At 44.3% G+C, this 13,933-nt stretch overlaps 1 protein-coding gene across 1 annotated transcript in view; it reads left to right on the top strand.

Annotated features, from left to right (window-relative positions):
• The first annotated feature begins 11,587 nt into the window (after positions 1–11,587).
• Positions 11,588–13,933, top strand: part of ADAM19 (ADAM metallopeptidase domain 19) — an 84,896-nt gene continuing 82,550 nt past the window's right edge. Inside the window, exon 1 of the mRNA XM_012650377.1 lies at positions 11,588–11,684. Coding sequence (XP_012505831.1) covers positions 11,588–11,684 — 97 coding nt within the window. The remainder of the gene's footprint in view (positions 11,685–13,933) is intronic.

Here is a 13,933-nt window from a genome sequence, read left to right on the forward strand (position 1 = left end):
CTAAGATCAGGAACACAGCAAATGAATGTCCCCTCTCACCACTGCTTTTCAACAACATATGGAAAGTCCTAGCTAATGTAATAAGATAAGAAAAGGAAATAAAATACAGATTGGGAAGGAAGAAATAAAACTTTGTTTGCAGATAACATGATGATCTATGCAGAAAATCCCAAAGAATTGCCAATAACAAAAATCTCCTGAAATTAATATAGGATTATAGCATAGTTGCAGGATACAAGGTTAATATACAAAAGTCACTTCCCTGTGTACCAGCAATGAACAAGTGGAATCTGAAATTAAAACACATTACCATTTGCTAGGGTTTGAATGTTTGTCCCTCTAAAACTCAAGCTGAAGCTTAATCTCCAATGTGGCAGTATTCAGAGATGGGGCCTTTAAGAGGTGATTGGGATATGACGGCTCTGCCCTCATAAATGGATTAATCTATTCTTGGATTAATAAATCAATGTGTTGATGGATTAATGGATTATCATGGGCATGGGGTTGGTAGCTTTTTAAGAAGAAGAGGACCTGAACTAGCATGCTCAGCCCCCTCATCATGGGATGTCCCATGCTGCCTCAGAACTCTGCAGAGAGTCCTCCACTAGCAAGAAGCCCTCACCAGATGTGGCCCCTTCACCTTGGACTTCTCAGCCTCCATAACTATAAGAAATACAATCCTTTTCTTTATAAATTACCCAGTCTTCGGGTATTCTGTTTTTTGTTTGTTTGTTTTGAGACAGAGTCTCACTCTGTTGCCCAGGCTAGAGTGCAATGGTGTCATCACAGCTCACTGCAACCTCAAACTCATGGGCTCAAGCAATCCTCCTGCCTCAGCCTCCCAAGCAGGTGGGACTTAGACACTCACTACTGAGCCTGGCTAATAGGTATTCTATTATAACAGACTAAGACACTATTTATGTTAGCACATTCACACACAAGGAAATAATTACATGTAAATATAACAAAATATGTACAAGATCTATATGAAGAAAACTGTAAGGCTCTGATGAAAGATATAAAAGCACTAAATAAATTGAGAGATATTCCATGTTCATGAATAGGAAGACTCAATATTATCAAGATGTCAATTCTTCCTAACTTGATCTGTAGCTTTAACACAATCCCAATAAAAAAATCCAGCAGACTATTTTGTGGATATCTGAAAATTGATTCTAAAATTTATACGGAGAGGCAAAGACTCAGAATAGCCAACTCAATATTGACAGAAAAGGACAAGGTTGTACTATATTTCTCATCAAGACTTACTATAAAGCTTATATTGATCAAGACAGTGTGGTGTCAAAGAAAGAATAGACAAATAGATCAATGGGAAGTAATAGAAAGCCCAGAAATAAACCCACAAAATATAGTCAACTGATCTTTACAATGGACAAAGGTAAAAAGTGGAGAAAAAATAGTCTTTTAAACAAATGGTGCTGGAACAATTGGACACCCACACGTAAAGAAATGAATCTAGACATAGACCTTACACACTTCAAAAAAATTAACTCAAGGTGGATCAGAGACCTAAATATAAAATGAAAATGTATAAAACTCTTACAACATAACATAGAACAGAATCTAGATAACATTGAGTATGGCAGTGACTTTTCAGATACAACACCAAAGGCATGATCCATGCAAGAAACAATTTTTTTTTTTTTTTTTGAGACAGAGTCTCACTCTTTTGCCCAGGCTAGAGTGCCATGGTGACAGCCTAGCTCACAGCAACCTCAAACTCCTGGGCTCAAGCGATCCTTCTGCCTCAGCCTCCCGAGTAGCTGGGACTAGAGGCATGTGCCACCATGCCCGGCTAATTTTTTCTATATATTTTTAGTTGTCCGATTAATTTCTTTCTATTTTTAGTAGAGACGGGATCTCGTTCTTGCTCAGGCTGGTTTCAAACTCCTGAGCTCAAACAATCCGCCCGCCTCGGCCTCCCAGAGTGCTAGGATTACAGACGTGAGCCACCACGCCCGGCCTGCAAGAAACAATTGATAAGCTGGACTTCACTAAAATTAGAGACTTCTGCTCTGTGAATGACAATGTCAAGAAAATGAGAAGACAATCCACAAACTAGAATATTTGCAAAAGACATATCTGATAAAGGACTGTTAATCCAAAATATATAAAGAATTATTAAAACACAACAATAAAAAAATTAACAACCCAATAAAAATTGGGCAGAAGACCTGAACAGACACCTCACCAAGGAAGACACACAGATAGAAAATAAGTGTATGAAAAGATGTTCAACATCATATGTCATTAGGGAATTGCAAATTAAAACAGCAAGATACCACTACACGCCTATTAAGATGGCCAAAATCAAAACACGGACAACACCAAATGCTGGGGAGAATGTGGAGGAACAGGAACTCTCATTCATTGGGGTGGAAATGCAAAATGGTGCAGCCACTTTGAAAGGCAGTTTGGCAGTCTCTTTTAAAGCTATAAATACTCTCACCATATGAGTTAGCAATTATGCTCCTTAGTATTTACCCAAATGAATTGAAAACTTATGTCTACACAAGAACCTGCACACAAATGTTTATAGCAGCTTTATTCATAATTGTAAAAAACTTGGAAGCAACCAGTATGGCCTTTAGTGAATGACTGAACAGATAAACTACAGTAGATCTAGACAATGGAATAAAGAAATGAGCTACCAAGCCACGAGAGGACGTGGAGGAACCTTCAATGCCTGTTACTAAATGAAAGAAACTGTCTGAAAAGGCTGTGTGCTCTATGATTCCAACCATATGCGTTCTGGAAAAGGCAAAACTATGGAGACAGTAAAAAAGGTTAGTATTAAATAGTTGCCAGGGGTAGGGAGCGGGGAGAAAGGGATGAATAGACAAAGCACAGAGGATTTTTAGGGCAGCGAAACCATCCTGTTTGTCAGCATGATGGTGGAAACATGACATACCTTTGTAAAAACCCATAGAATATACGAGATCAAGAGTGAACCCTAGCGTAAACTATGGATTTGCGGTGCTGATGTGTCATATAGTTCATCAACTGAAGCAATCGTAATAAATGTCGTGGGAGATGAAGATAGTGATAGGGAGGGTTGTGTGTACGTGGGACAGGGAGTATATGGGAACTCTCTGTACTTTCTTCTCAATTTTGCTGTGAACCTAAAACTGCTCTAAAAATAAAGTTCATTAGGTTGGATCATATGATATCACCAATGTTTAACCATTTCTGACCTATAAAATCAATTCCATACAGTTTGACCTGAGATCTCCTCATGGGATTGTTATGGGCATCAACTGAGATGATACTGGCACTGTGCTTGGCACCAGTCAAGGTGCTCAGTACCTGGTAGTGATTATTATTATTATGCACAACCTTGGGGACAGTACCTGATATCGAGAAATCAAAGGACCCAAGTCACACATCAATAAACTTGATCCCTTTGCAATTAATAAGGATAACAGTAAAAACACAAAGAAAAGAAACTTATCCCTATTTATATTTGGTCATTTAATTTACTGTCACTTCCTACCACCTTCTTTCTTTTACCTCACCTCCCCCTACAGTATGGTGGAGACCTTGTCTTAGACTCTCTGTAGATTCTAGCAGATGCCAGGCACACAATAAGTGCTCAATAGGTGCTTGCTGTATGAGTGGTTTCAAGAGTTTTGTGGGTTTGCCAGGGTTTGGGAAAATTTACTTCTCCTGGGGATTATTTAAAACAAAAACAAACAAACAAAAAACAGAAATAAAGATTAAAGTTTTTAACATAACCAAAAAACTTAAACAAAATCTTCTATTTAGGCTTTAATTTCTTCCATCAAAATGGATCCATCCAAATGGATCCAATAATACTAACCTGGCACCCTGATGGAGTATTTGAAGAGCAAGAGAGCTGCTGAGAAACTATTCATCCATTACAATGGCTAAAATCAAAAGAAATGGCAATACCAAGTCCTGGCAAGGATGCAGAGCAACTGTCACTTTCATACCTTGCTGGTGGAATTGCAACATTGTACAGTCACTTTGGAAAATATTTTTTTTGCAGTTTCTCATAAAGCTACACATATGCTTAATCACGATACTTGGCAATTCCACTCCTAGTTCTTCACCCTAGAGAAATGAAAACTCATGTTCACATAAAACCTGAATATTTATAGTAACTTTATTCATAATTATCAAAAACTGGAAACACCGAAATGCCCTTCAACTGATGAATGGATAAACTAACAATGGTACATCCATACAATGAAATATTACTGAACAATAAAAAGGAAGGAACTATTGATACATATAATGCCATGGATGAATCTTGAATGCACTATGCTAAGTGAAAGAAGCTAGACTCAAAAGTCTCTACCTTGCCTAGTTCAATTTATATGACATTTTGGAAAAGACAACACGATAGAGACATAAAACAGATGAGTGATTTCCAGGGGGCAAGGGAAGGGATTGAATGCAAATAGATAGGAGGGAAGTCTCTGAGGTGATCTTGATTGTGGAAATGGTTATTTGACTGTGTGTGTTTGTCAAAATTGTAGATTAAAAAATGACTTGTAGATTAAAAAATGGAAAATGTTAAATGTATGAAATTATACCTACATAAATAAAACTTAAAAAAAAAAAAAAAGAGCTAGTTGCTGGGAAAGTGGTTCACAAAGGAAAGTTATCACAGATCCAACATTATTACCATAACAGGGGCCAATAGAGAGTTCTTCCATGAGTGGCTTGAAAGTTTGTGCTGAGCCAGAATGAGATAATTGTTATTAATTGTCTAATTTATAATCTGTTTAATTAAATATTTACTGTGCCTTTCAAATGCTGGAGGGCTGAGAAAAGAATAATGTCCAGCACCTATTCACAAGGGGCTCACAGTCTAGGGAGAGAGGGTAAGAAGAAGACAATGGTGGTATAACATGATTATTATCTTGGATAATAAAGAATGGCATATAGGTAGACTCTTCACACATTATACGACTAAAAGCACAAGCATTATGAATGACACTCTACCCCTCAGTACTTACTAGCTTAAGAATGAGGGTAATGTGAGCTGGCATTTATTCACTGCTTTCTATGTGAGGGTGCTATTCTAAACACCCATTTAAGCCTCACTAAAACCATATGAGCTATGCGCTGTCACTACCATTATCCTTTATAGATGAGACAACAAAGTCACAGAAAAGTTTGTTTATTTGCCCAAGGTCACACAGCCAATAAAAGACAGAAAAGTGATTTAACCTCTGATAGGATGGTCACCTCCTAACCGTAACAGTATACTATAGCTAGTGAAAAATGATGGCTCATCTCAACTCCTGAATTTTGGAACTAGTTGCTGTAACTCTGGCTCCATTTTCCCAGCATCAGAGGAGAAAGTCAACCATACGCACAGAGCTGAAGTTTGCAGAACTTCTGCTTAAGATACCAGGATAAACCCCTTTTCCTTTTGTGTTCCTTTCTGTGTTTACCATTTACCTATCCCCCCATTACTAAAGTAATATAGTCATGTGCTGCATAATGACATTTTGGTCAACGATGGACCACATATGTGACGGTGGTCCCATAAGACTGTAAAGGAGCTGAAAAATTCCTATTGCCTAGTGATGTCATAGCCCTTATAACATTGTAGCATAAAGTGTAACCCTTTCTATGTTTGGATACACAAATCTTTGCCATTGTGTTACAATTCCCTACAGTAATCAGTACAGTAACATGCTGTACAGGTTTGTAGCCTAGGAGCAATAGGCTGTATGCTGTACCATATAGCTTAGGTGTATAGTAGACTATACCATCTAGGTTTGCGTAAGTACGCTATGATGTTCGCACAATGACAAAATCGCCTAACACCACATTTCTCAAAACGTATCCCTGTTGTTAAGCAATGCTTGACTGTACTTAATTATTGTAAAAAATGAAAGAGAAAAAAAAAAACAAACCAAAAAACCAAACCAAACCAAAAAAAAAATATCTTCATCCATAGTTTTACCATGCAGAGGTAACCACTGCTAATGTTTTGGTGCATTTCCTTCTAGTCTTTTAAAAAATGTCTTTTATTTACGTAGCTGAGATCATACTTAAATGTAATTTTGGACCCTGATTTTTTCACTTAACATCAGAGCATAAACTCTCATCATTTTAAGTAGCTGCATAATAATCCATCATATGGATATTCCATAATTTATGAACTGTTCTTTCACAGTTGGATATTTAGGTTGTTTTCAATATTTTCACTATTATAAATAACACTATTATGAACATTCTAGTCCATAAATCTGCATGTGCATTGCAGATTATTTTTTTAGGATAGTTTCCTAGAAATGTAATTACTAGGTTAAATGTCATGAATATTTTAAATATTATGTAGAGATGTAGTATTTTTTACATGTATTTGTAATAAGAAATGCATTCTTTACAAATAAATGGAAAGAATTCCAAGGGGTCAGAGTTGTATATATGCTTATTCCTGTGTATCAGTGTGGAGGAGGGGTGGGATGAGACAGCACTGGGAACTTCCTGGCGCTGTGGTTGTGCATTAACCCCTGGACTTTTTTTCTTGTGAGCTACCTCCCAATATTCAGGGCTACATGCTGATTAAATATTGATCAACCAAGTGCCAGCAAATGGAAGTGAATTTCAAGCATGGAGTTGGTATGTCTTTTGCAAGGAGATCTGTCCACAGAGTGAGTTAGGTGTGGCGCTTCGGCACGGCTCACTTGGCACAGCTCTTTCACTGCTATCATCTCAACAGCTCCCCGCAGCTCCTGGGTGACACGGATTGAGAGAAGCCATTCCCATTCCCAGATCATTCATTCATCAGAAACTCAGGCCCAGAAAGGGGAAGTCACTTGCCCAAGGTCACAGAGCTGGCTGGAAAGAAAATTGGGACTAGAATTTTAGTCTGGTGGCTCTAGGGCTACAGCCCCTACTATAGACTAGATTTCCACCCTCCCCATATGTCGGAACCCTAACCCCCAGGATGACTGTGTCTGGAGATGGAGCCTGTAAGGAGGGCATTAAGTGTGGGGCCCTACTCTGACAGGACAGGTGTCTTTATAAGAAGAGCAAGTGACACCAGAGTGCATGCACTTGCGAGCGCTCACGCTCTCTCTTTCTCTCTCCCCCTCCATGTGGAGAGGAGAGGCCACGTGAGGACACAGTGAAAAGGTGGCTTTCTACAAGCCACGAAGACAGGCTTCACCAGAAGCCAAGCCTGATGGCACATTGATCTTGGAATTTCAGCCTCCAGAACTGTGAGAAAGTAAATTTCTGTTGATAAGCCCCTCAATCTGTGGTATTTTGTTACGGCAGCTTAGCAGACCAGTACAGATTTTGGTACTGAAAAGTGGGGTACTACTGTAACAGATACCTAAAAATGTAGATGTGAGTTTGGAACTGGGTAACGAGTAGAGGCTGGATGAGATTTGAGGTGCACACTAGAAAAAGTCTAGATTGCTTTTATAGGAGAGCTAAGGGAGACAGCTCCTTCACACTCTGCAGGTTTGCTGAAAAATCAGGTCACAAAAGGCAGATTAATTGGAGAAAAGGCATACGCATTTATTTACCATCTATACCTGGGGAGAATCACAGAGTCATTGCCCACCCTCTAAGGGGTTCAGAAGCTTATAGACCATCCTGGCAAAGCAGGTTATGGGGGGGGGAAGAAGAGGGATTCTGTTGAGGGGTATTAAAGGATTACTAGGGAGAATGAATGGGCCAGGAATAGAGATTAATTTGTAAACAGTTCTCTTTCACAGTAATGGGTGGGAGGAGGTCAGAGAGAACTTGAGGCTTCTTCAGCATGTCAACATGCCATATTTTGGGGATACAGGTTTCTGAGCCCCAACACCTTGAAGGGTCTTTTGGTAGAAATGTGGGTGTTACCGGTGATTCTAGCAAGGGCTCAGGAAGAAGAGGAGAGTTGTAGAGATCTATCAATACGACCCACCTTAGAGAATACATATATCATCGTGAACCTAATGTTGGTAGAAATATTAATATTAAAGGTGATTCTGGAGAGATCTCAGATGGAAATGAGGAAAATGTTATCGGAAACTGGAGGAAAGGTGATCCTAGTTATAAAGTGGCAAAGAACTTGGCTGAATCGTTATGATATTATGACACAGATGTATATTGGTTTTCGTCCATGGTTCCTGGCTCATAGCTCCTACAGCCCTTGTTACAGGCTTTTGATATACTGTTGGGGCACTTTAGGCCTCAGAAGCAGGCCTCAGGAAACAGAATCCGACCTTCTCCTGCCCGGCTTTCATCTGTTCAAGGCAGGACTCTAATCGGATTGTGGGTCATAAAACCCTCATCGCAGAGAGGGTCCCACCCAACACCCTGGAGGATGCTGCACAGACAGGCCAAGAAGAATCTGGACAGGACTTGCTGGGTTTATGGAAGCATTTCCCTGAGTTCTATGAGCCACTCTAGCAAATTAATTGAACCCAAAGAGGGGATCATGGGAACCCCAACTTGAAGCCAGTTAGTCTGGAGGCCTAGACTGGCGACTGGTGTCTGAAGGGGGACGGGACGGGGGAAGTTTGGGGAACGAAACCAAAAACCGGGCGAACCTAAAACAACCCCAAGGGGAAAAGGGCAAAAATGGAATGGAAGAAAACCCGCCGGCATCTGCTGCAGAAGCGATCGCTGCTTGGTGGGTGGGGAAAAACCCCCACTCATTTGGTCACAGAAGTCTTCTGTGTTGATTGTTGTCCTGTTGAGTGAGAGAATAAGGGAAAGCACGTTGAGTTTGTGTTTTTCTGACACTCAATTGTGTTCTAGTGTTTCATGAAGAGTAGAAATTCCAAGCGATGAACTTGGATATTTAGCTGTGGAGATTTCTAAGCCCAGTGTTGAAGGCGTGGCCTGGTTTCTCCTTGCTGCTTATATAAAATGTGAGAGGGGGGAGATCAATTGAAGGATTTTTTAAGCAAAAAGGAACCAGAACTTGAAGATTTGAAAAACTGTCAGCCTATTCATATTGCAAACAATGAGAAAGCATCTTCTGGAGAAGACGCCAAGGGTGTGGCCAGACAAGCACTCTCTAATGAGGCAACCCAGAAACCCCAAAGAGAGGTGGGATTTTACCAGCAAAGACACTGCCAGTTTGGACCAAAGGGAACTAGACACAGGATGAAAGGAAGGCTTTCAGAATTCTAGGATTCTATAGACAAGGACAATAGAGCCATTCCTGTCCTTCAAGAAAAGGGAAGAATGACCCCAAGGCAATTCAGAAATTATCGGGGGGCTGCCACTCCCACCACAGGCCCAGGGGGAAAGGCTGTTTCGAAGGGTGGGGTCCCCTCCTCTTTAAGCAGGCCAGGCTCAGTGCCTCAGGGATGGGACAGTGGCAAAAAGCTGTGGCTGTGGGCCACTGCCTAGGGCTGTGGGGTTGACACAGCTGCCCCAGTGGGCCTAAGGGCAGAACAGTACAGCCAAAGAGGACCATTCTAGAGCTTTAAGGTATGATAGAATTTGTCTTGCTAGGTTTTGAACTTCTTGGGACCTGTCACCGCTTTCTTTTCATTTCTCCCTTTTGGAATGGGAGTGTTTATCCTATGCCTGTGCCACCACTGTATTTTGTCTGGTTTCACAGGACACAGCTGGAGAGGAATTTTGCCTCAGGACGAATCATAATTCAAGTCTCATCCATACTTGATTTAGACGATATTGAGATGAGACTTCAGACTTGGAATTGATGCTGGAGTGAGTTAAGACTTTTGGGGCTATTGGGATAGGGTGGATGGATGTATCTTGCATGTGAGAAGGACATGAATTTTGGGGGCCAGAGGGGAGAATGTCATGGAGTGAATTGTGTCTTCTACAATTCATATGTTGGAACCCTAACCCCCAATGTCACTGCATTTGGAGGCAGAGCCTATAAGGAGGTAATAAAGGTTAAATGAGATCATAAGGATAGGGCCCTACTCCTATAGGACTTGTATCTTTATAAGAAGAGGAAGAAACACCAAAGCTCTCTCTTTCTATTTACACACAAAGAAGCCATGTAAGGACACAGTGAGAAGGTGGCCGTCTATCAGCCAGAAAGAGAGACTGCACCAGAAACCAACCCTGCTGGCACCTGGATCTTGGACTTCCAGCCTTCAGAACTGTGAGAAAACAAATTTCTGTTGTTTAAGCCACCCAGTCTGTGGTACTTTGTTATGGTAGCAGGAGAAGACTAACAGAGTCCTTAACCACATCAATGACAAGAACCACACCTTTATTCCCCTTGTGGGCGCCCACGAGTAGGTTTTGAGAGATCTCCCTCCCCATCATCTTGAGGCCTGCCTTGCCCTCTCCGACACACAGCATCTTGTGTAGCTGTGCAAACCTGGGTTTGGCTCAGTGAAAGCTACAGCTGATGAGAGGTCTGAGGCTGGATTTCTAGAACGAGACTTTGCCAGAAGATGCTGAGGGATCTTAGGCAAGTCACTTCTCTCTGATTATCAGTTCATTCATCTCTAAAATAAAGTGTGCTGCGTCAGGCTCTGGGGTTTGAATCCAGGCTCTGACATTAGCTTTGTGACCTTGGACAAGGTTTGATTTTCTCATCTCTAAAACAGGGATAATACTAGTAGCTACCCCACAGGATTATTGGGCTAATTAAGAGATAATGTATGCAGAGTCCTTTGCACAAATAAAAGGCCAATAAAAGGAAATTCTTTTTCTTGATTAATTACGTGAGTTAATATATGTAAAGTGCTGAGGATAGTGCCTGGCACTTAAGCCCTATATCAGTCTTTGCTGTCGTGATTTTCTTATTCAGGCAGACAGTAAGTCCTCAATAAATGACAGTCGTTATTATTATTTTTGGGTCTCATCTCCCTCCATTTCCCTCCAAAACCCTAAGCCCTAACTATCCCCAATTCTGGTTTTCTCCCCCATGCAGCCCACGGGCTTTCACGCCCCAGTGAGCTTGTCTGGGCCGTTTCCTCTGCCTGGTGTTCCATTTCTCCTCCTCCCAAGCTCAGATGTCTTCTCCTCTGGGATTCCTCGTCTTCACCACCCCCCTCCTCCCAGTCAGAAGGAATGGCTCCCTGATTTGTGTCCTGCTAGGAAAACAAGTCCATATAGCACTTAGCTCTTTGTGCCCGGTGGTTGGGTTAACTCTTTCAGAGCCTGCCTCCAAGAGTGGCGGCCTCTGGGAGACGGCGCTGAGTGAGTCGCCTCAGAGCGTCACCCAAGGCGTGTGGCACAGTGCGGGACAGAGTAAACCGGCCGCTGTGCAGAGAGGGGTCCAGTTTAACTCCTAGGAGTCTGAGCCCCCGACCCTCCGCAGGCCGCGTCCAAGGTGAATCCCTTCTCCTCGGGCTCGGATTCTCCCTTCCCCGCCGTCCCTCTCACCTAGGTCAACCGGGCTCCCCAGGGGTCCCGCCGGCTCCTCCCCTGTCCGGTCCCTCTCCCCCCGCCCCCCGGCGGGCGCCTCCCCTCCTCCACGCCCGGCGGAGCCCCGCGGGGCTGGGGGCGGAGCGTCTCGGCCCAGGGCCGGGAGCCGGGCGGGGAGGCGCTGGGCGAGCTGGGGGTTCAGACGCCGCCACCGCCGGGCCGGGGGGCAGGCATGGCAGAAGGCGTGTGAGCGCCAGCGCGAGGGGCCGCCGCCACCATGCCCGGGGGCGCAGGCGCCGCCCGGCTCTGCCTGCTGGCGCTCGCCCTGCAGCTGGTCCGGCCGCGGGCGGCGCGGGAGCCGGGATGGACGACGAGTAAGTGGCCAGGCGCCGAGGGGATGGAGGACAGTGGGCTGAGTGGCTCGGGGACCTGGGAGTCGCCCTGTGGGTCTGGAGCGCCAGGACCGCGACCCCGTGCTTCGCGCAACTCCACCGGGCCTGCGCCCCCGCCGCCCCCCAGCCCGGGAGCCCAGGCTTTGTTCCCACGTTGTGCGCCCGGGAGGTGGCGGAGGTCGGGGAAACCCAGCGCAGGCGGAAAATAGCCGGTCCTTCCCCTCTCTCTTTCTCCTTCCTCTGTTTTCTGCTTTTCCGCTGCTCTCCCAGCCTCTCTTCCCCGGTTTTCTCACGGTCCCTCATCTCCGCCCCGCCTGTCTCTCATCTCGGTCTCTCCCGCCCGCTGCACTCGCCAGCCCCGAGCATCCCGAGCGTCCTGCCCTGTGGCCTGGGGAGCAGCCCCCTGGGACCATGCTGGGTGCCAGCCGCACGCCGGTGGGGTAGGGAATAAATGCCCCCGGGAGACTGTGTAGCCTTGTGGGGGTAGCTCGCTGGGTATCTCCAGCCGTGCACTTCGGACCCTGACCTGGCAGTCCTATTGAAGAGCAAGTCCGACGCACCCATTTTACAGACGGGAAACCGAGGCCCACAAAAGGGAAAGGACTTGCCCATGGCCACGTCATGGATTGAGAACTGCGCTGGCACTGGAAACCAGGGCTCTCTTTCCACCCCCACCCAGCGGCCTCCCTCTTTGGGCCTCAGTTTCCCCTTCTGTGAAGCGAAGGGGTCGGACTCGACTCGATGCTTCAAGCTCGGGTGCTGCGTGAAGTCTGTTTCTCACAACTAGTTTCCCAGACACCACCCCCTACCCGGCCCCATCCCTTGGGGGCTTTCGGCTGATTTCGCGGAAGGAATGGTCCCGGGGGGCTGTGCCCGGGTTCTGTCATTATGACCCGAGAAAGCTTAGCCCTGGCTGCAACGCTGCAGACGGACTGGGCAGACTCCAGACCGCTGCCTGAGGGATCAGCTGTCAGCGTTTTCAAATAAAGCGCAGGCAGGGGCGGGGGCTGGGAGGGCTGGACCCTCCAGCCGCCTGGAGCCGGGAGGCTGTCCCCGGACAGTGCCTAGCTCCAGGGGCTAGGTGCGGCGGAACTCCCGCACGCCCGCGGGCAGACAGAACCGCTCTTTGTACCGAAAGGGAAACTGAGGCACAGGGTGTTTGAGCCCAGCACGAGGCCTGTGTCAGTGCTTAGTGCAGGAGAAAAGCACAAAGAAAGGCAAGGAAAGCAAGCTGTTGCTCCAAACACACGCGCCTTCTGTGAGTTCTGAGTCCTGGGAGACGACTTAGGGAGGCAGAGTCGCTGCACGGTCTCTTGGAAATAATGACAAGTGTAAAAGAACTAAAATGATCTACAGCCTCCAAACCCGCAGTTGCTATTGATATTTTGGGTTTTTTTCTCTCCCGTCTTTGTGTGTTCCCATGAATCTATACTGATAAAATTGGAACCATACCATATGTACAGTTCCGTGTCTTGCATTTTTCACTTCACACTATGAACATTTCCCACATCATTAAATTCTCCAAAAACATGATTTTAATGACTCTATAAATTATATCAAGAGATCGCACAAGTATAATTTTCGGAAAGTTTAAAACATGACTCTCATACAAATGTGGCAAAGATTTATTCAATTCATTAATGAGGCAGCGAACAGGGTGGTAAAGCTGGTTCAAAGGAGCGTTGGAGGAACAGGGGTGATAAAGGCATTGGAGAAAGAATGTTGAAATCCTGTGGCTGGGATAGATGCAGAAGTGGCGGATGCCCCACAGAGCAAAACAACCGTAATTCTTGGTTATCTTGCTACTATGCTGTAATCATTTGCATCTCTGTGAGACACAAATCTCTAGATCACATAGAACTTAACAGACCATAGGCCTTTAATCAATAGTAAATAAAAAGACAATGGTACATTCCCCTAGGGGCCTATTAAACAGTGCTCCAGTATGACATTGAAAAGACGTGCTCCTTGCTCTTTACCCTGTTTCCAAGTTTTGAACAATTTTTTTCTTTTAAGATTTACTGTGTTCCTCTATTGTTGAGGCTTTAAACTGCTTTCAGTATTTTTTGCAATCATAAATATCATTTAATTCCTTTACATGTTCTGTGAAATTATCATATAATTTTTTGTTGTTGTTGTTTAAAAGATTCTAGACTGAACCTAGTACTGAGGAATGTGTCTTAAAATCCAGAGCCACCAGGGCAGGGACCATGCCTATCTTTTGTCTTCAT

Source organism: Propithecus coquereli, unplaced genomic scaffold (assembly GCF_000956105.1).
Source record: "Propithecus coquereli isolate 6110/MARCELLA unplaced genomic scaffold, Pcoq_1.0 Scaffold322, whole genome shotgun sequence".
NCBI lineage: Eukaryota > Metazoa > Chordata > Mammalia > Primates > Indriidae > Propithecus > Propithecus coquereli.